This window comes from Bos javanicus, chromosome 4 (genome assembly GCF_032452875.1).
Source record: "Bos javanicus breed banteng chromosome 4, ARS-OSU_banteng_1.0, whole genome shotgun sequence".
Lineage (NCBI taxonomy): Eukaryota > Metazoa > Chordata > Mammalia > Artiodactyla > Bovidae > Bos > Bos javanicus.
The window spans coordinates 99,603,391-99,626,302 of record NC_083871.1 but is presented as its reverse complement, the minus strand read 5'-3'; the positions used below and the strand labels follow the sequence as shown (position 1 = coordinate 99,626,302).

Sequence of the window (22,912 nt, the reverse complement as noted above, 5' to 3'; positions counted from 1 at the left end):
AGGAGCACACTCACTGGAAAGGACCCTGATGGTGGAAAAGATTGACGGCAAAAACAAAAGAGAATGACAGAGGATGAGAGGGTTAGATAGCATCACTGACTCAATAGATATGGATTTGAGCAAAGTCTGGGAGAGAGTGAAGGACAAGGAAGCCTGGCGCGCTGCAGTGCATGGGGTCACAAAGAGTGGGACATGACTTAGTGACTGAACAACAATAACAAAAGGACTAAAACCCCCAATAAATGGAAGATGACATCATTCTTTTTATTTGTTTATTTGGTTTTTTAATTAAAGGAAAATTGCTTTACAGAATTTTGTTGTTTTCTGTCAAACCTCAATATGAATCAGCCATAGCTATATATATATCTGCTCCCTCTTGACCCTCCCTCCCATCTTCATCCCAATCCCACCCCTCTACGTTGATACAGAGCCCCTGTTTGAGTTTCCTGAGACATACAGCAAATTTCCATTGGCATCTATTTTACTTCATAGAAATACAGTAAATTTCTGTGTTACTCTTTCCATACATCTCACCCTGTCCTCCCCTCTTCCCATGTCCATAAGTCTATTCTCTCTGTCTGTTTCTCCATTGCTGCCCTGCAAATAAATTCTTCAGTACTATTTTTCTAAATTCTGTATATATGCATTAGTATATGATATTTATCTTTCTCTTTCTGACTGACTTTATTCTGTATAATAGGCTCTAGGTTCATCCACCTCATTAGAACTGACTCAAATGCATTCCTTTTTATGGCTAAGTAATATTCTATTGTGAATATGTACCACAACTTCTTTATCCAGTCATCTGTCGATGGACATCTAAGTTGCTTCCATGTTCGAGCTATTGTAAATAGTGCTGCGATGAACAATGGGATACATGTGTCTTTTTCAGTTTTGGTTTCCGCAGGGTATATGCCTAGGAGTGGGATTGCTGGGTCATATGGTGGGTTTATTCCTAGTGTTTTAAGGAGGAAGATGTCACCATTCTTCACTCCGATTAAAGGAACCTCAAACTTATCAGATCATGTGTGTTAGTCACTCAGTCATATCTGACTCTTTGCAACCCTATGGCCTGCTGCCCACCAGGCTCCTGGTGCCCATGGAATTCTCCAGGCAAGATTACTGTAATGGGTAGCCATTCCCCTCTCCAGGGGATCTTCCCAACCCAGGGATCAAACCTGGGTGTCCTGTATTGTAGGTGGATTCTTTACTATCTGACCTACCAGGGAAGCCCAAGAACAAGGTTCTCATCAGATTACCTGCTGCTGCTGCTAAGCCACTTCAGTCATGTCCGACTCTGTGCAACTCCATAGACGGCAGCCCACCAGGCTCCCCCATCCCTGGGATTCTCCAGGCAACAACACTGGAGTGGGTTGCCATTTCCTTCTCCAATGCATGAAAGTGAAAAGTGAAAGTGAAGTCTCTCAGTCATGTCAGACTCTTCGTGACCCCATGGACTGCAGCCTACCAGGCTCCTCTGTCCATGGGGTTTTCCAGGCAAGAGTACTGGAGTAGGGTGCCATCGCCTTCTCCGCAGATTACCTGAGACCAGATTAAAGCAGTGCCCTGTACACAGCCTTCTCTTGTGTTGTTCAAAGAGGGTGTTTGCTGTGACCAGTGCATTCTCTTGGCAAAACTATATTAGCCTTTGCCCTGCTTCATTCTATACTCCAAGGCCAAATTTGCCTGTTACTCAGGTATTCCTTGACTTTCTACTTTTGCATTCCAGTCCCCTATAATGAAAAGGACATCTTTTTTGGGTGTTAGTTCTAGAAGGTCTTGTAGGTCTTCATAGAACTGTTCAAATTCAGCTTCTTCAGCATTATTGGTGGGGCACAGACTTGGATTACTGTGATATTGAATGGTTTGCCTTGGAAATGAACTGAGATCATTCTGTCATTTTTGAGATTGCATCCAAGTACTGCATTTCAGACTCTTTTGTTGACTATGATGGCTACTGCATTTCTTCTAAATGATTCTTGCCCACGGTAGTAGATATAATGGTCATCTGAGTTAAGTTTACCCATCCCAGTCCATTTTAGTTTGCTGATCCCTAAAATTTTGATATTCACTCTTACCATCTCCTGTTTGACCACTTCCAATTTGCCTTGATTCATGGACCTGACATTCCAGGTTCCTATGCAATATTGCTCTTACAGCATCAGACCTTGCTTCCATCACGAGTCACATCCACAACTGGGTGTTGTCTTTGCTTTGGCTCCGTCTCTTCATTCTTTCTGGAGTTAGTTTTCCACTGATCTCCAGTAGTATATTGGGCACCTATGGACCTGGAGCGTTCATCTATCAATGTCCTATCTTTTTGTCTTTTCATACTGTTCATGGGGTTCTCAAGGCAAGAATACTGAAGTAGTTTGCCATTCCTTTCTCCAGTGGACGGTGTTTTGTCAGAACTTTCCACCATGACGTGTCCGCCTTGTGTAGCCCAACATGGCATGGCTTATAGTTTCATTGGCTTAGACAAGGCTGTGGTCTGTGTGATCATATTGGTTAGTTTTCTGTGTCATAGCTAACACCTTATTCCAGCAACACAGAGGAGACTCTACACATGGACCCCACCAGATGGTCAACACTGAAATCAGATTGATTATATTCTTTGCAGCCAAAGCAGGAGAAACTCTATACAGTCAGCAAAAACAAGACCAGAAGCTGACTGTGGCTCAGATCGTGAACTCCTTATTGCCAAATTCAGACTTAAATTGAAGAAAGTAGGGAAAACCACTAGACCATTCAGGTATTACCTAAATCATATCCCTTACAGTGGAAATGAGAAATAGATTCAAGGGGTTATATCTGATAGACAGAGTACCTTAAGAACTACAGACACAGGTTTGTGACACTGTACAGGAGACAGGAATCAACACCATCCCCAAGAAAAAGAAATGCAAAAAGGCAAAATGGCTGTCTGAGGAGGCCTCACAAATAGCTGTGAAAAGAGAAATGAAAGGCAAAGGAAAAAAGGAAAGATATACCCATTGAATGCAGAGTCCCAAAGAATAGCAGGGAGAGACAAGAAAGCCTTCCTCAGTGATCAGTGCAAAGAAATAGAGGAAAGCAATAGAATGGAAAAAACTAGAGATCTCTTCAAGAAAATTAGAGATACCAAGGGGCAATTTCATGCAAAGATGGGCACAATAAATGACAGAAATGGTATGGACCTAACAGAAGCAGAAGATATTAAGAAGAGGTGGCAAGAATACACAGAAGAACTATACAAAAAAGATCTTCATGACCCAGATAATCATGATGGTGTGATCACTCACGTAGAGCCAGACATCCTGGAATGTGAAGTCAAGTGGGCCTTAGGAAGCATCACTACGAACAAAGCTAGTGGAGGTGATGGAATTCCAGTTGAGCTATTTTGAGTCCTAAAAGATGATGCTGTGAAAGTGCTGCACTCCGTATGCCAGCAAATTTGGAAAACTCAGCAGTGGCCACAGGACTGGCAGAGGTCAGTTTTCATTCCAATCCCAAAGAAAGGCAATGCCAAAGAATGCCCAAGCTGCCGCACAATTGCACTCATCTCACATGCTAGCAAAGTAATGCTCAAAATTCTCCAAGCCAGGCTTCAACAGTATGTAAACCATGAACTTCCAGATGTTCAAGCTGGATTTAGAAAAGGCAGAGGAACCAGAGATCAAATTGCCAACAACCGTTGGATCATCAAAAAAGCAAGAAAGTGCCAGAAAAACATCTATTTCTGCTTTATTGACTATGCCAAAGCCTTTGACTGTGTAGATCACAATAAACTGTGGAAAATTCTGAAAGAGATGGGAATACCAGACCACCTGACCTGCCTCTTGAGAAATCTGTATGCAGGTCAGGAAGCAACAGTTAGAAGTGGACATGGAACAACAGACTGGTTCCAAATAGGAAAAGGAGTACATCAAGGCTGTATATTGTCACCCTGTTTCTTTAACTTATATGCAGAGTACATCATGAGAAATGCTGGGCTGCGTGAAGCACAAGCTGGAATCAAGATTGCCGGGAGAAATATCAAGAATCTCAGATATGCAGATGACACCACCCTTATGGCAGAAAGCGAAGAAGAACTAAAGAGCCTCCTGATGAAAGTGAAAGAGGAGAGTGAAAAAGCTGGCTTAAAACTCAATATTTGGAAAACTAAGATCATGGCATCTGGTCCCATCACTTCATGGCAAATAGATGGGGAAGCAATGGAAACAGTGGCTGACTTTGTTTTGGGGGGCTCCAACGTCACTGTAGATGGTGTCTGCAGACATGAAATTAAAAGACCCTTGCTCCTTGGAAGAAAAGCTATGATCATCCTAGGCAGCATATTCAAAAGCAGAGACATTACTTTGCTAACAAAGATTCGTCTAGTCAAGACTATGGTTTTTCCAGTGGTCATGTATGGATGTGAGAGTTGGACTATAAAGAAAGCTGAGTGCCAAAGAATTGATGCTTTTTAACTGTGATGTTGGAGAAGACGCTTGAGAGTCTCTTGGGCTGCAAGGAGATCCAGCCAGCCCATCCTAAAGGAAATCAGTCCTGAGTATTTTTGGAAGGACTGATGCTGAAGCTGAAACTCCAATACTTTGGCCACCTAATGGGAAGAACTGAGTCATTTGAAAAGACCCTGATGCTGGGAAAGATTGAAGGTGGGAGGCGAAGGGGATGACAGAGGATGAGATGGTTGGATGGCATCACTGACTCAATGAACACGAGTTTGATTAAGCTCCAGGAGTTGGTGATGGACAGGGAGGCCTGCCGTGTTGCAGTCCAGGGGGTCACAGAGTCAGACACGATTGAGCGACTGAACTGAACTGTACACGGCCTAATCTTATTAGCAGCCCCATGCTTCAACTGTTTCTATAAAACTTCTCACCAAATCCCTCTGGGTGGAGACACACAGTTTTCGAGGGCAGGAGCCACTGTGTTCCCCTTTGCCTGGCAAAGCAATAAGCTATTCTTTTCTATTTCCTCCAAAACTCTGTCTCCAAGATTTGATTTGACACTGTATATAGAAGTGTCAAATCAAATGGCATCAAAATGCACTTGATTCCTCTTGAAATGCTCAAACGTGTTTTTGTCTTTTTCCCAGCAGAGGGGTGATGGTGTGCTCAGCTCCCATGAAGGTGACCAAGGCAGCAAGAAGGATGGCCAGCTCAAGAGTTCCAGCAGCAGCCACCTGGCTTATGGTATCCTGGATATCCCACCATGGTATCTCTGCATCTTCTTGGGGATCCAGGTAATGGGACACAGAAGCATTGGGTGCAAGGAGGCTCTGTCTCAAAAGGCACATCGACACACACGGGTCAAATTAGTCAAGATCTAACTTCAGTTGCTCATGTTCTTGGCTTCCATGCTGTTGACCTTTAGGGGACTCAAGGCTCTCTTTTCTCTTCTTTTTTCTATTTTCTCCCAAGGAGTTTGAGGATGGGGGCAGGGAGTTAGGGGAAGATTGTTCCCTGTGCTAAGCTACTAGGTCACATCAAGGACACCAACTGGGCCATTGTGAGTTTTTGTTTGTTTGTTTGTTTCAAGTTATCAATTATAATTTGTTTGGAAACAACTGATATGTTTGATAACCAGTGCTTGGGGAATATTGGAAAACACGCATTGTCAAATACTTGTTGGAATGTTATCTGGTGCAACTTTTCTATTAACTGGTAAAACACATGTTATTTAACCCAGGCCCTAATGCTTAAGAATTTCTCTGTAGAGAATTCCCCAGGGGTCCAGTGGTTATGAGTCCATCATTTCACTGCCAACGCATGGGTCCAATCCCTGGTGGGGGAACTAAGTTCCCACAAATCGTGTGGCATGGCTAAATTTAAAAAAAACTTTTTAAAGAATTTCTCTCTAGATATGCTGGCAAGACTTGTTAAGATAAGTACAAAGATGTTCTATTGATTAATCATAAAATCACAACAACAAACAAAACCCTGAAACACCCCCCAAATATCCATCTTAGAGAACTGTAGCATATTCTAACAAATAATTTTTTAATGTAGCTGTTAGAAAGAGAAAGATATATTTACCTTGCAGTTAAAAAATAATCACCAACATAGATTAAGTGAAAAATGTCAAGTAAATAACTGTATAGTGTGATCTTTTTTTACATTAAAGACTAACAAATAAAAAGAGAGATAGAACAGCAGAAATAAGTATATGTAGTAATTTTTGCATGTCTTGAAGGAATCATAAGAAACTAATAGAGGTATTTAACCTTGGCTTTTGAACTGTGGTGTTGGAGAAGACTCCTGAGAGTTCCTTGGGCTGCAAGGAGATCCAACCAGTCCATTCTAAAGGAGATCAGTCCTGAGTGTTCTTTGGAAGGAATGATGCTAAAGCTGAAATTCCAGTACTTTGGCCACCTCATGAGAAGAGTTGACTCCTAGGAAAAGACTCTGATGCTGGGAGGGATTGGGAGTGGGAGGAGAAGGGGACGACAGAGGATGAGATGGCTGGATGGTATCACTGACTCAATGGACATGAGTCTGAGTGAACTCCAGGAGTTGGTGATGGACAGGGAGGCCTGACGTGCTGCGATTCATGGGGTCGCAAGAGTCAGACATGACTGAGCGACTGAGTCTTCTTAAATTTGCTGATGCTGTTTTGTGACCTAATGTATAATCAGTTTTGAAGAATGTGCTCAGGCCTGGTCAATGGTCTTGCTCTCACCTTGTGCCTTATTTTAATAATGAGCCTTTTGTCTTTTCGTATTCTTAAGGCCACCTCCTTGGTTCCTGTTATGTCCTCCCACACTGCGTCCCTACCTTGGTTTCTTACCTAAAACAGCAGTTCTCAGCCCTGGGGTCCTGCCTTTGAACCCCAGACCTTCTGGTTGTGTCCCTGCTTCTTGCTGCCAGGCCTTCCTAGTTCCTGCCACTTGCCTGGATCACCTCTGAGACCAAAGGTTGAGCCTCCAGTAGAAGGAATAGGATTAGGTGGAATAGGCAGCCACAGCATCTCTAACTTTGTCTCCTCTCTCTGCTCTGCCTACAGCACTTCCTCACAGCCCTAGGGGGGCTTGTGGCAGTGCCGCTCATCTTGGCTAAGGACCTGTGTTTGCAGCATGATCCCCTGACCCAGAGTTACCTCATCAGCACCATTTTCTTCGTCTCTGGCATCTGCACTCTCCTGCAAGTATTTTTAGGAATCAGGTAGGTAAAACTCCTCTCCATGGATTCTGACTTTTATCTCCCAGGGTAGCAATAAGGTTTGCTTGGCTTGTAGCCTGAGATGAGTTAGAAAGCTGGTGTGACATGATAGAGGGAGCACAGGATCAGAAGTAAGCACATAAGTTCAAGTCCCAGCACCAACATTTACTACCTACATTAGCCAGAGTTCTTCATTAAAGTAATACAAATAGCTACAGATGGCCATGCTTGAAACCTTTTACCTTTGCAAATTCTACAAGGCTTGTGCTACTGAACACACTGTGGGGACTCCTCCCTGGACTTCAGAAGGAGCAGTGCAAGTGAGGGAATCTCCCTGTAAGTCTGCTTGTGACCTAATCTGTGCCAAGTCTGTGCCCAGTTTTGGAGATGCAGAGGAAAATGGAAAACTTTCCCTATGATGTGCTTCTGCCCAACCTGTCTTATGAGAAAATGACTTGAGAGGAAAAATTACTATTTATTCTTTTTTTCCTTCCTGTTTCATTGAGATGTGATTGACAGACAACACTGTGTAAGTGTACAGCATAATGAATTGACTTACATACATCAAGAAATGATTAGCACAGTAGATTTAATGAACATCCATCATCTCACATAGATACAAAATTAAAGAAACAGAAAAAAAAATTTCTTTCTGATGAGAACTATTTTCCTTTATGAATTATCTGAATCAAACTACAATTGAAGGCTGTTACAAGGTAGCTGATTATTTCCAAGGTAGGCTGCCTGTAGAGAGTGTCTAGCGGAGAAGGCAATGGCACCCCACTCCAGTACTTTTGCCTTGAAAATCCCATGGACAGAGGAGCCTGGTAGGCTGCAGTCCATGGGGTCGCTAGAGTCGGACATGACTGAGCGACTTCACTTTCATTATTCACTCTCATGCATTGGAGAAGGAAATGGTGACCCACTCCAGTGTTCTTGCCTGGAGAATCCCAGGGATGGGGAAGCCTGGTGGGCTGCCATCTATGGGGTCACACAGAGTCGGACACGACTGAAGCGACTTAGCAGCAGCAGCAGCAGCAGCAGCAGAGAGTATCTAGAGAATATTCCTTCCTAACCCAATCTTCTCTAAATCAAATCAAAGGCTCTTTCCAAAGTGCTGCTTTTGCAAGTCATTTACAGGAGATATGCCAGTGCTTAATGCCTCCCATTTTTTGTTGAGGAGAGGGGTTTAGAGCCTACATATTTGTCAAATTATTTACCTTCTCTCTCTTCCTTCTTCTGTCATCGTCTTTGAAAGCCAAGATTTTCCCCAATCCCCCACCAAGCGCTGAGAGAGGTTTAAGGTTTGGTCTGGTCTGTTTCTCAAGTCCCTGATATCCAGGATCCCTTCTACCTTTCCAGGATCAGTCCCTGGAGTGACAGGTGCTGCAGTAGAGAGGCCTTGCAGCCACCTGCCTGGACACCCAGGAGGCCCCACCCCTGAGCCGCCCATGGAGAGTTACATACACAAGGCTCTTCTGGATGGGGAAGCTCTTTGCCTTAAATTGAGATGGTGTTCACTATAATAATGGAAAAACATTGATCTTGGAAGCTGGGGGCCTGAATTCTAGTTCTGGCTTCTGTGTTGTGGGAAGCTGCACAAGCCATTCACCCTCTCTAAAACCCAGTGTTCTCATCTGTAAAATGAGGGAGTTGAAGTGTGTCACATCGATAAGTCCTTCCATCTCTAATATGTGGACACCTGTGTTGTTGACAGAGAAGATGATGCAGTACTATGTTCCAACTGGAATCTCAGTACTGAGGGTGCTTGTGGGCCTCGCCTTCTGGTAAACCCTGTGAGAGACAAAACAAAATCAGAAGATAGAGTTAAAAGAATCTGCAGCCTAATTAAACATGCAGAGAAACAGGGAAATAAAATTAAGAAAGAAAGCCATGCTAATGTCTTAGACTAAGGTGGGGACAGGAATACACCTGAGATTATTTCCCTGAAATAGGCTTCCTGTTTAGAGACTAACAAGTACAGTTGCTCATTAGAGACATTAGAAATTATAAAACTAGCTGATAGCCTGTGAATCAAAGGTCTAGTAGATTTGATTGATTGCAGATTATCGAATAAACAGTATTTAATGATGTACTTTTTATTTTTTGTTTTTATTTATTTATTTTTTAAATTTATTTTTCTCCCAAATCATCCCACTCTCTCCCTCTCCCACAGAGTCCATAAGACTGCTCCGTACATCAGTGTCTCTTTTGCTGTCTCGTACACAGTGTTATTGTTATCATCTTTCTAAATTCCATATATATGCGTTAGTATACTGTATTGGTGTTTTCCTTCTGGCTTACTTCACTCTGTATAATAGGCTCCAGTTTCATCCACCTCATTAGAACTGATTCAAATGAATTCTTTTTAATGGCTGAGTAATACTCCACTGTGTATATGTACCACAGCTTTCTTATCCATTCATCTGCTGATGGACATACACACTGAGGAAACCAGAAGGGAAAGAGACATGTGTACCTAGATGTCCATCAGCAGATGAATGGATAAGAAAGCTGTGGTACATATACACAATGGAGTATTACTCAGCCATTAAAAAGAATTCATTTGAATCAGTTCTAATGAGGTGGATGAAACTGGAGCCTGTTATACAGAGTGAAGTAAGGTAAGAGGAAAAGCACCAATACAGTATACTAACGCATATATATGGAATTTAGAAAGATGATAACAATAACCCTGTGTACGAGACAGCAAAAGAGACACTGATGTATGGGGCAGTCTTATGGACTCTGTGGGAGAGGGAGAGAGTGGGATGATTTGGGAGAATGGCATTGAAACATGTAAAATATCATGTATGAAATGAGATGCCAGTCCAGGTTCAATGCATGATACTGGATGCTTGGGGCTAGTGCACTGGGACGACCCAGAGGGATGGTATGGGGAGGGAGGAGGGTTCAGGATGGGGAGCACATGTATACCTGTGATGGATTCATTTTGATATTTGGCAAAACTAATACAATTATGTAAAGTTTAAAAATAAAATAAAATTAAAAAAAAAAAAAACAAAACAGTGCTGCGATGAACATTAGGGTACACGTGTCTCTTTCCCTTCTGGTTTCCTCGGTGTGTATGCCCAGCAGTGGGATTGCTGGATCATAAGGCAGTTCTATTCCCAGTTTTTAAAGGAATCTCCACACTGTTCTCCATAGTGGCTGTACTGGTTTGCATTCCCACCAACAGTGTAAGAGGGTTCCCTTTTCTCCACACCCTCTCCAGCATTTATTGCTTGTAGACTTTAGGATCACAGCCATTCTGACTGGCATGAAATGGTACCTCATAGTGGTTTTGATCTGCATTTCTCTGATAATGAGTGATGTTGAGCATCTTTTCATGTGTTAGCCATCTGTATGTCTTCTTTGGAGAAATGTCTATTTAGTTCTTTGGCCCATTTTTTGATTGGGTCTTTTATTTTTCTGGAATTGAGCTGTAGGAGTTGCTTGTATATTTTTGAGATTAGTTGTTTGTCAGTTGATTCATTTGCTATTATTTCTCCCATACTGAAGCCTGTCTTTTCACCTTGCTTATAGTTTCCTTTGTTGTGCAGAAGCTTTTAAGTTTAATTAGGTCCCATTTGTCTACTTTTGCTTTTATTTCCAATATTCTGGGAGGTGGGTCATAGAGGATCCTGCTGTGATGTATGTCAGAGAGTGTTTTGCCTATATTCTCCTCTAGGAGTTTTATAGTTTCTGGTCTTACGTTGAGATCTTTAATCCATTTTGAGTTTATTTTTGTGTATGGTGTTAGAAAGTGTTCTAGTTTCATTCTTTTACAAGTGGTTGACCAGTTTTCCCAGCACAGCTTGTTAAAGAGATTGTCTTTAATCCATTGTATATTCTTGCCTCCTTTGTCAAAGATAAGGTGTCCATATGTGCATGGATTTATCTCTGGGCTTTCTATTTTGTTCCATTGATCAATATTTCTGTCTTTGTGCCAGTACCATACTGTCTTGATGACTGTGGCTTTGTAGTAGAGCCTGAAGTCAGGCAGGTTGATTCCTCAAGTTCCATTTTTCTTTCTCAAGATTGCTTTGGCTATTCGAGGTTTTTTTGTATTTCCATACAAATTGTGAAATTATTTGTTCTAGCTCTGTGAAGAATACCATTGTTAGCTTGATAGGGATTGCATTGAATCTATAAATTGCTTTGGGTAGTATACTCATTTTCACTATATTGATTCTTCCAATCCATGAACATGGTATATTTCTCCATCTATTAGTGTCCTCTTTGATTTCTTTCACCAGTGTCTTATAGTTTTCTATATATAGGTCTTTAGTTTCTTTAGGTAGATATATTCCTAAGTATTTTATTCTTTCCGTTGCAATGGTGAATGGAATTGTTTCCTTAATTTCTCTTTCTGTTTTCTCATTATTAGTGTATAGGAATGCAAGGGATTTCTGTGTGTTGATTTTATATCCTGAAACTTTACATATAATCATTGATTAGTTCTAGTAATTTTCTGGTGGAGTCTTTAGGGTTTTCTATATAGAGGATCATGGCATCTGCAAACAGTGAGAGTTTTACGTCTTCATTTCCAATTTGGATTCCTTTTATTTCTTTTTCTGCTCTGATTGCTGTGGCCAAAACTTCCAAAACTATGTGGAATAGTAATGGTGAAAGTGGGCACTCTTGTCTTGTTCCTGACTTTAGAGGAAATGCTTTCAATTTTTCACCATTGAGGATAATGTTTGCTGTGGGTTTGTCATATATAGCTTTTATTATGTTGAGGTATATTCCTTCTATTCCTGCTTTCTGGAGAGTTTTTATCATAAATGGATGTTGAATTTTGTCAAAGGCTTTCTCTGCATCTATTGAGATAATCATATGGTTTTTATTTTTCAATTTGTTAATGTGGTGTATTACATTGATTGATTTGTGGATATTGAAGAATTCTTGCATCCCTGGGATAAAGCCCACTTGGTCATGGTGTATGATCTTTTTAATGTGTTGTTGGATTCTGATTGCTAGAATTTTGTTAAGGATTTTTTCATCTATGTTCATCAGTGATATTGGCCTGTAGTTTTCTTTTTCTTTTCTTTTTTTTTTTTTTTTGTGGCGTCTTTGTCAGGTTTTGGTATTAGGGTGATGGTGGCCTCATAGAATGAGTTTGGAAGTTTACCTTCCTCTGCAATTTTCTGGAAGAGTTTGAGCAGGATAGGTGTTAGCTCTTCTCTAAATTTTTGGTAGAATTCAGCTGTGAAGCCATCTGGACCTGGGCTTTTGTTTGCTGGAAGATTTCTGATTACAGTTTCAATTTCCGTGCTAGTGATGGGTCTGTTAAGATTTTCTATTTCTTCCTGGTCCAGTTTTGGAAAGTTGTACTTTTCTAAGAATTTGTCCATTTCTTCCACATTGTCCATTTTATTGGCATATAATTGTTGATAGTAGTCTCTTATGATCCTTTGTATTTCTGTGTTGTCTGTTGTGATCTCTCCATTTTCATTTCTAATTTTATGGATTTGATTTTTCTCCCTTTGTTTCTTGATGAGTCTGGCTAATGGTTTGTCAATTTTATTTATCCTTTCAAAGAACCAGCTTTTGGCTTTGTTGATTTTTGCTATGGTCTCTTTTGTTTCTTTTGCATTTATTTCTGCCCTAATTTTTAAGATTTCTTTCCTTCTACTAACCCTGGGGTTCTTCATTTCTTCCTTTTCTAGTTGCTTTAGGTGTAGAGTTAGGTTATTTATTTGACTTTTTTCTTGTATACAGGTAGGGCTGTATTGCTATGAACTTTCCCCTTAGGACTGCTTTTACAGTGTCCCATAGGTTTTGGGTTGTTGTGTTTCCATTTTCATTCATTTCTATGCAATTTTTGATTTCTTTTTTGATTTCTTCTGTGATTTGTTGGTTATTCAGCAGGGTGTTGTTCAGCTTCCATATGTTGAAATTTTTAATAGTTTTTCTCCTGCAATTGAGATATAATCTTACTGCATTGTGGTCAGAAATGATGCTTGGAATGATTTCAATGTTTTTGAAATTACCAAGGCTAGATTTATGGCCCAGGATGTGATCTATCTTGGAGAAGGTTCCGTGTGCGCTTGAGAAAAAGGTGACATTCATTGTTTTGGGATGAAATATCATATAGATATCAATTAGGTCTAGCTGGTCTATTGTATCGTTTAAGATTTGTGTTTCCTTGTTAATTTTCTGTTTAGTTGTCTATCCATAGGTGTGAGTGGGGTATTAAAGTCTCCCACTATTATTGTGTTATTATTAATTTCTCCTTTCATACTTGTTAGCATTTGTCTTACATATTGCAGTGCTCCTATGTTGGGTGCATATATATTTATAATTGTTATATCTTCTTCTTGGATTTTTCCTTTGATCATTATGTAGTGACCTTCTTTGTCTCTTTTCACAGCCTTTGTTTTAAAGTCCATTTTATCTGATATGAGTATTGCTACTTCTGCATTCTTTTGGTCTCTATTTGCATGGAAAATCTTTTTCCAGCCCTTCACTTTCAGTCTGTATGTGTCCCCCGTTTTGAGGTGGGTCTCTTGTAGACAACATATGTAGGGGTCTTGTTTTTGTATCCATTCAGCCAGTCTTTGTCTTTTGGTTGGGGCATTCAACCCATTTATGTTTAAGGTAATTATCGATAAATATGATCCCGTTGCCATTTACTTTATTGTTTTGGGTTCGAGTTTATACACTGTTTTTGTGTTTCCTGTCTAGAGAAGATCCTTTAGCATTTGTTGGAGAGCTGGTTTGGTGGTGCTGAATTCTCTCAGCTTTTGCTTGTCTGAGAAGCTTTTGATTTCTCCTTCATATTTGAATGAGATCCTTGCTGGGTACAATAATCTGGGCTGTAGGTTATTTTCTTTTATCACTTTAGGTATGTCTTACTATTCCCTCCTGGCTTGAAGAGTTTCTTTTGAAAGATCAGCTGTTATCCTTATAGGAATTCCCTTTTGTGTTATTTGTTGTTTTTCCCTTGGTGCTTTTAATATTTGTTCTTTGTGTTTGATCTTTGTTAATTTGATTAATATGTGTCTTGGGGTGTTTTGTCTTGGGTTTATCCTGTTTGGGACTCTCTGGGTTTCTTGGACTTGGGTGATTATTTCCTTCCCCATTTTAGGGAAGTTTTCAACTATTATCTCCTCAAGTATTTTCTCATGGTCTTTCTTTTTGTCTTCTTCTTCTGGGATTCCTATGATTCGAATGTTGGGGCGTTTAATATTGTCCTGGAGGTCTTTGAGATTGTCCTCATTTCTTTTAATTCGATTTTCTTTTTTCCTCTCTGATTCATTTATTTCTACCATTTTATCTTCTAATTCACTAATCCTATCTTCTGCCTCTGTTATTCTACTATTTGTTGCCTCCAGAGTATTTTTGATCTCATTTATTGCATTATTCATTATATATTGACTCTTTTTTATTTCTTCTAGGTCCCTGTTAAACCTTTCTTGCATCTTCTCAATCCTTGTCTGCAGGCTATTTATCTGTGATTCCATTTTGATGGAATTAAGAAAGAAAGCCATGCTAATGTCTTAGACTAAGGTGGGGACAGGAATACACCTGAGATTATTTCCCTGAAATAGGCTTCCTGTTTAGAGACTAACAAGTACAGTTAGTCATTAGAGACATTAGGAATTATAAAACTAGCTGATAGCCGGTGAATCAAAGGTCTAGTAGATTTGATTGATTGCAGGTTATGAGATAAACAGTATTTAATGATGTACTTTTTACACTGCAAACACAAATGCTGATACTGCAATAAGATTTCAGAATATGTTAATGATTAAAACGATGTTAAATAGTCAAAGGAAATGATAAGAGGCAAAAAAAACAGCTTCCCTGATAAAAGCTGAAGAGTGCAGTGCCCATTGTGGGGCAGGCAGCTACAACCCTTGGCCGAGGGATAGCTCCCTCCCTGGTGTGACTTTAGGGGTCTTGGGTGTATCCCCCAAGGGCCTTCCCACTGAGGTGCTCAGTTCTGAATTTATGTAACCATTCATTTCAAAAGAAAGCATTACGTTTAAATGCAATCACTAAAGAAAATGAAATATTGACCGTGTAATTCTAGGTCTTAATTCCATTTCTGGAATAATTCTATTTCTAGAATTATTCATTTCTACCTGGGATTTTCTTTTTCTGGAGCGGTTCCAAGTGATATATCTCCCTTTTTATTTTCCTGGGAATGTCTCAAGTGTGGAGCCAGTATTTCTGCCCAAAGAACATTCAGACCTGGCTCTTATGTAGTCTTGCCCAAATCAGCCTGGGTCCTTTTCTTCCATGGACTTGTCTGCAGCTGGGCCCTGATCTGCCCGAGCTCTGTATCTGTTGCTAGGTTCTGCAGAAAGTCCATGCCCATCGTCAGAGGTCTGCAGCCACCTTGCCCTTGCCTTGATGACAAATCGCACAAGCCACCAGATGTGCCACTGCAAATCTGTGCGTGCTTGCTAAGTCGCTTTAGTCATGTCCCATTGTGACCTTATGGACTGTAGCCCGCTAGGCTCCTCTGTCCATGGGAATTCTCCAGGCAAGAATACTTGAGTAGGTGGTCATGCCCTTCTCCAGGAGATCTTCCAAACCCCGGAATCAAAATTGGGTCTTCTGCATTGCAGGCAGATTCTGTACTGCTGAGCCACCAGGGAAGCCCATGAGAGAAATACATCTTATGTATACTGATAATCATTTATCTAGTTAAAGATGGCAAAAGGATCAAAGAAATGTTAAAGGTTATTTCTGGGTGATACATATTATATATGAAAGGTATGTACCAATATTGTACATGTGCTGATAAATTTTACCTACTCAAGGGTTAAAAAAAATGATTAGAAAAAAATGTTAATAATTATTTATGGGTTGTGGAACTATGGTGATTTATGCTTTGTATTTTTATTTACCATTAATTTTTCTTCAGAGTCCATGTGTTGCTTTATAACTAGGGGAAATAAGAACCATTTAAAACTTTTTCTTACAAAAGTATCAGGGCATGTTTCATGAGCCCCACACCCTTTGAATCTTTCAGTTCAGTTCAATTAAGTCACTCAGTTGTTTCCAACTCTTTGTGATCCCATAGACTGCAGCATGCCAGGCTTCCCTGTCCCTTACCAACTTCCAGAGCTTACTCAAACTCATGTCCATCGAGTCGGTGATGCCATCCAACCAGCTCATCCTCTGTTGTCCCCTTCACCTCCCACCTTCAATTTCTCCCAGCATCGGGGTCTTTTCCAATGAGTCAGTTCTTCTCATCAGGTGGCCATATATTGGAGTTTAAACTTCAGCATCAGTCCTTCCAATGAATATTCAGAAATGATTTCCTTTAGGATGGACTGGTTGGATCTCCTTGCAGTCCAAGGGACTCTCAAGAGTCTTCTCCAACACCATAGTTCAAAAGCATCAATTCTTCAGTGCTCAACTTTCTTTATAGTCTAACTCTCATATCCATACATTACTACTGGAAAAACCATAGCTTTAACTAGACAGACTTTGTTGGCAAAGTAATGTCTCTGCTTTTTAATATGCTGTCTAGGTTGGTCATAGCTTTTCTTCTAAGGAGCAAGTGTCTTTTAATTTCATGGCTGCAGTCACCATCTGCAGTGATTTTGGAGCCCAAAAGAATAAAATCTGACACTGTTTCCACTGTTTCCCCATCTATTTGCCATGGAGTTTTGGGACCAGATGCCATGATCTTAGTTTTCCTAATGTTGAGTTTTAAGCCAACTTTTTCACTCTCCTAGCTCACTTTCATCAGGAGGCTCTTTAGTTCTTTGCTTTCTGCCATAAGGGTGGTGTCATTTGCATGTCTGAGGTTATTGATATTTCTTCCGGCAATCTTGATTCCGGCTTGTGCTTCACCCAGCCCGGCATTTCGCATGATGTACTTTGCCTGACAGCAAAAGTCCAATAGACTTCCCATTACCGTCTTGGAAGTGGGGCTGGGAGATATGGCTCAAGGCTCCAGGCTTGAGACAACCTCCCAGATTCTGCAACTTTTGTCTATTCACCTGCTTTTATCTCTGTTTCCCCAATCTGTTCCCCTGTGGTGGTCAGCATTAAAGCCCTTAAAAGGAAAAAGAAAAGAATAGGTGTGCAAATCTTTGGGGGAGATCAGAAGGGAGGACTGGAGCAATGTGGGTGGCTGTCAAAGGCACTCTCAAGGCAGTAGGTAGTGATGGGTTTAAAGAAGACAGACAAACAGCCTTCTCCTACCAGAAAAGGAGACCTATCCACCTCCCCTTTCTTCTAGGCAGAGGCAAGCACTCTCATCCCTCCAAGCTGATTATTTAGCTATTTCCTCCGGAGTTTCTAATTAATACACTTCTGTCTTATGCACTAGTGACTGAAGTGCCAATATAGATGACTGACTTCATTTTCTTTCACAGCCCCTCACTCCTACCACATATAAGCACACTTTCCATCTTCCTATAATCCCATCCTCCCAGCATAGGTCAACACTGAGTGTTCCCATTATAATGTTGTCATTTAGTTACTAAGTAATGCCTGACTCTTTTGAGACCCCGTGGACTGTACCCCACCAGGCTCCTCTGTCCACGGGATTTCCCAGGTAAGAATACTGGAGGGGGTTGCCGTTTCCTTCCAGGGGATATTCCTAAACCAGGAATCGAACCCATGGCTCCCGTCTTGCCAGGCGGATTTTTTTTTTTTTTACCACTGAGCCACTGGGGAAGCCTGTGTGTTTTCTCTAAAATTAATATCTTTTAAAAAATATTTTCAAGTTTCTGTTTATTTTCATTTCAACGATAAGCTCCCTGCCTGTTGTATAAATCTCTTCTTGATAATTTCATTGCATCAGGTAGCTATCAGCTTCATCTTCTTGATGAACTACCCCCTGGGGCTCTCTGACTTGCTGTAGTCTGGAACAGTCGCTACGTGTGCCCGGTGTATATTAGATGTGTCATCTTGAGATGCCTCTTTACCCTTTATCCTTTATCCTGGCAATTCTCTTCATGTCAGTTTTCAAGTCTAGATCCCTTGATCCCATGCCTTTCTCTTCTTTTTGGTGGAACATGATTACACAGTAGTTTACTGAGAGACCACGTGGGAGATAAATTTTGTAAGACCCTCCATATGGGAAAATATCTTGATCCTATTCTCATACTTGATTGATAACTTGGCTGGCTATAGAATTTTAGATTGGAAATTTTATTTTTTTTTTCAGAATTTTAAAATCACTGTTCCCTTGCCTTCTAGTTTCCAGTGTAGTTTTAGGAACTCCAGAGTCTTAGGCAACCTTCCCCCTTCTGCTCCAGAATTTTGTACAGGCCCATGTTGTGCTGAGTCTATTTAACTGGAAGAGATCCATTTAGTCATAGTGTCTAACATACAAGATTGACTATGATCATCCTACTGCTATATCCAATAAACAACTGTTCAACTAGGCTTGACTTTTGAGTGTCCTTGTTGGTCTGTCCAACGTGACAATGGACACATGAGTGTCCAATTTTAGCAAGAATCTTGCTCAATGCCTGTAGCCAGAATATCCATCCTCACTCTCTGATTGGGTTCCTCATTCTCCATCATCCCCAGGTGATGTCTCATCACCTTGTCCTGTCTTCATCCTGAATCCCCTCCTTATCCTGATGCTTCCTCTTAGTAATTTTCTATCCACTGAACCCCACCCTCCTCATTGGCTATGAATTCTCACCTTTCCTTGTCATATTGGGAGTTGAGCCTGATCTCTCTCCCCTATTACAAAATCCCATTGTAGTAGCCCCCTTGTAGTAAAGCCTGCCTTAACGTCTTTAACAAGGGTCATGTATACTATTTTTATGAAGTGCATGAGAACTCCGAGAGAAGGCTTGAAGCTTAACTTCCCAATACTTCTGAAAGGTTAGCTGTTCCTACATTATGGGCCCAAATGGAAGTATTCATATATACTAAGAGAGGAGAAAAATTACATAATCATTACCATAAACTCTTTAAGAAGTTTGTTCTTACCACATGTCCTCTTATCAATTGTTCTTATAACAAACATACTGGGTCACAATTTGGCCCCATGACCCATACTTTCTGATCATGGCCTTGTATTTCCTAATTGAACCCTGCCACTGGCACCTCCCCCAGTATCAGCCTCCTCATACAGAGACAAAGCAGCATTGTGCTACACACCCTGCAATACTCTTGAGATAAGGATGAGAAAATGCTGTGTAACTTTAAAACACTATATAAGCTTAGATGTTGATAGTACCCCCACGGACACATATCTGTGGCTTTGACCACTTAAAATACCAATCCTATCAAATTTCTAAGGACTGTTTCTGAGACTAGATTTTGCAAGTTGTTGTAAAGGAAAATGGTGGGGAATGTTCTTCAGACTTGAACATACAGATGAGATAGTAAAGACTGAAGGGAAGGGGAGAATGGACAGGGAGAGTCTTAGGAAGCACATCTTAGAGAACCAACCTCCAAGAAATGGGAATGCCAGACAACAGCTTTAAAAACAAAACAAAACAAAAAAGCCCATACTATAATATCTGTTATTTAAGGAAACATTAAGAAAATGTTTTGGTATACAGACCTTTTCCAACTCTTTGCAACCCCATTACAGTCCATAGAATTCTCCAGGCCACAATACTGGAGTGGGTAGACTTTCCCTTCTCCAGGGGATCTTCCCAACCTAGGGATCAGACCCAGGTCTCCCGCATTGCAGGCAGATTTTTACCAGCTGAGCCACAAGGGAAGCCCAAGAATATTGGAGTAGGTAGTCTATCCCTTCTGCAGCAGATCTTCCTGTCTCAGGAATCAAACCAGCGTCTCCTGCATTGCAGATGGATTCTTTACCAAGTGAGCTATGGGGAAGTCCTCACATGACTGAAGCCAGGCTTCAATGTACGTGAACCGTGAAATTTCAGATGTTCAAACTGGATTTAGAAAAGGCAGAGGAACCAGAGATCATATTTCCAGTATTAGATGGATCATAGAGAAAGCAAGGGAATTCCAGAAAAACATCTGCTTCTGCTTCATTGACTACACTAAGGCTTTTGACTGTGTGGATCACAACAAAATGTGGGAAACTCTTCAAGAGATGGGAAGAACAGACCACCTTACCTGCCTCCTGAGAAACATGTATGCAGGTCAAGAAGTAACAGTTAGAACAGGATATGAAGCAATGGACTGCTTCCAAATTGGGAAAAAATTATGCAAAGGCTGTATACTATCACCCTGCTTATTTAACTTGTATGCAAAGTACATGATGTAAAATGCCAGGTTGGATGAAGGACAAGCTGGAATCAAGATTGCCAGGAGAAATATCAATAACCTCAGATATGCAGATGACACCACCCTTTTTGCAGAAAGTGAAGAGGAATTAAAGAAACTCCTGATGAAAGTGAAAGAGGAGAGTGAAAAAGTTGGCTTAAAGCTCAACATTCAAAAAACTAAGATCATGGTATCAGGTCCCATCACTTCATGGCAAATAGATGGGGAAACAGTGGAAACAGTGGCAGACTTTATTTTCTGCAGATGGTGACTTGCAGCCATGAAATTAAAAGATACTTGCTACTTGGAAGAAAAGTTATAACCAACCTAGATAGCATATTAAAAAGCAGAGACATGACTTTGCCAACAAAGTCTGTCTAGTTAAAGCTATGGTTTTTCCAGTAGTCATGTATGGATGTGCGAGTTGGACCATAAAGAAGGTTGAGTGTTGAAGAACTAATGCCTTTGAACTGTGGTGTTGGAGAAGACTCTTGAGAGTCCCTTGGACTGCAAGGAGGTCGAACCAGTCCATCCTAAAGGAAATCAACCCTGAATAGTTTTTGGAAGGACTGATGCTTGAGATGAAGCTCCAGTACTTAGGGCACCTGATCCAAAAAGCCAATTCATTAGAAAAGACCCTGATGCTGGGAAAGATTGAGGGTAGGAGAAGGGGATGACAGAGGATGAGATGGTCGGATAGCATCACTGATTCAGTGGACATGAGTTTGAGCAACCTCTGGGAGTTGGTAATGGACAGGGAAGCCTGGCATGCTGCAGTCCATAGGGTCACAAAGAGTTGACATGATTGAGTGACTGAACTGACCGAGTGACCCTTTCCAGAAGTAACCACACATTTCAGGGGGAATAATAATGAAAATTATTCTATTCATTGAGCTCTTCCCCAGGCATCATGCTAATCACTTACATATATTTTAACCTCACAGTTACTCCTTGGGAGATTACTACTATATTTTGTCAAAGAGGACACTGAGGCTTGCAGAAGTTGGGCAACATGCCTTGGTCACACAGCTGATAAGGCAAAGTCATATTCAAACTTGCCTTTGGTCTATACCATGCTCTTAACTGGTGTTATAGCGCCATAGTGAAAAACCTCAAGACATTCTGGTTAACTCTATGACCTTGGGCTCCAGATACGTTATCTATAAAGCCAGGTTGGATATTCTCCAAATGGCCCTTCTATTTCTAAAGTGTTGAATTTTAAAAATCAACAATCTGTGGTTCACAAAAGAATTAGAAGGCCCATGTATAATAATAGTGAGTCATATTCAAGGTAAAATTTTTAACATGAGATGAAATTAATTGTGAAATCAAAAGCAGTTTTGAGATACATATAAAAGTCACCATAAAAGGTAAAATGTATATAGAACAATGAAAGCCTTGTAGTGGTACTGAATGCATATATCTTAAACATGTACCAAGAAAGTGCATAAAAGGAAAACTAGTAGAAATGCAAGAAATATACATAGATCTCTGTCAAAAGAGTATCAATAAGAAGTTATGAGCAAGGTGGTAATGCTCATAAAACAAGGTGGGGAGGGGGACAGGAATGGATGGAAAGTGGGATTGGAAGATCTGAGTATAGGAGAGGGAAGGAAGAATTTATGGATATGTGTGAATCTAACTGTAGGACATAGGAATCAGTTCAGTTCAGTTCAGTCGCTCAGTAGTGTCCAACTCTTTGCGACCCCATGAAGTACAGCACACCAGGCCTCCTTGTCCATCACCAACTCCTGGAGTTCACCCAAACCCACGTCCATCGAGTCAGTGATGCCATACAACCATCTCATCCTCTGTCATCCACTTTTCCTCCTGCCCCCAATCAATCCCAGGATCAGAGTCTTTTCCAATGAATCAACTCTTCGCATGAGGTGGCCAAAATACAGGAATTTCAGCTTTACCATCATTCCTTCCAAAGAACACCCAGGACCGATCTCCTTTAGAATGGCTGGTTGGATCTCCTTGCAGTCCAAGGGACTCTCAAGAGTCTTCTCCAACACCACAGTTCAAAAGCATCAATTCTTTGGTGTTCAGCTTTCTTCACAGTGCAACTCTCACATCCATACATGACTACTGGAAAAACCATAGCCTTGACTCGACAGACCTTTGTTGGCAAAGTTATGTCTCTGCTTTTCAATATGCTATCTAGGTTGGTCATAACTTTCCTACCAAGGAGTAAGCGTCTTTTAATTTCATGGCTGCAATCACCATCTGCAGTGATTTTGGAGCCCCAAAAAATAAAGTCTGACACTGTTTCCACTGTTTCCCCATCTATTTCCCATGAAGTGATGGGACCAGATGCCATGATCTTCGTTTTCTGAATGTTGAGCTTTAAGCCAATTTTTTCACTCACCTTTTTCACTTTCATCAAGAGGCTTTTTTTTTAAGGACATACGAATACACTCTAGTAAGTTAATAGAAACAATTCATCTTGCTCTTGAACATAAAATGTATTTAGTAGTTTCTTAAAGGTAGAGGGAATTCCCTGGTTGTTCAGTGGTGAGGACTCAGTGCTTTTGATGCAAGTTCCCTTGGTGGGAACTAAGATTCTGCAAGCTGAGAGGTGCAAC

The 22,912-nt window shown here is 40.8% G+C and overlaps 1 protein-coding gene across 3 annotated transcripts in view; it reads left to right on the top strand.

Moving 5' to 3' along the window:
* LOC133246454 (solute carrier family 23 member 1-like) overlaps positions 1-22,912 on the top strand; it is a 170,504-nt gene that overhangs the window by 10,568 nt on the left and 137,024 nt on the right. For 2 of the 3 annotated variants that reach the window (XM_061414791.1, XM_061414793.1), the window contains exons 2-3: positions 5,081-5,227; positions 6,988-7,145. In XM_061414791.1, the coding sequence (XP_061270775.1) occupies positions 5,081-5,227; positions 6,988-7,145 (305 nt within the window). The remainder of the gene's footprint in view (positions 1-5,080; positions 5,228-6,987; positions 7,146-22,912) is intronic. The other variant, XM_061414792.1, reaches the window with a different exon arrangement.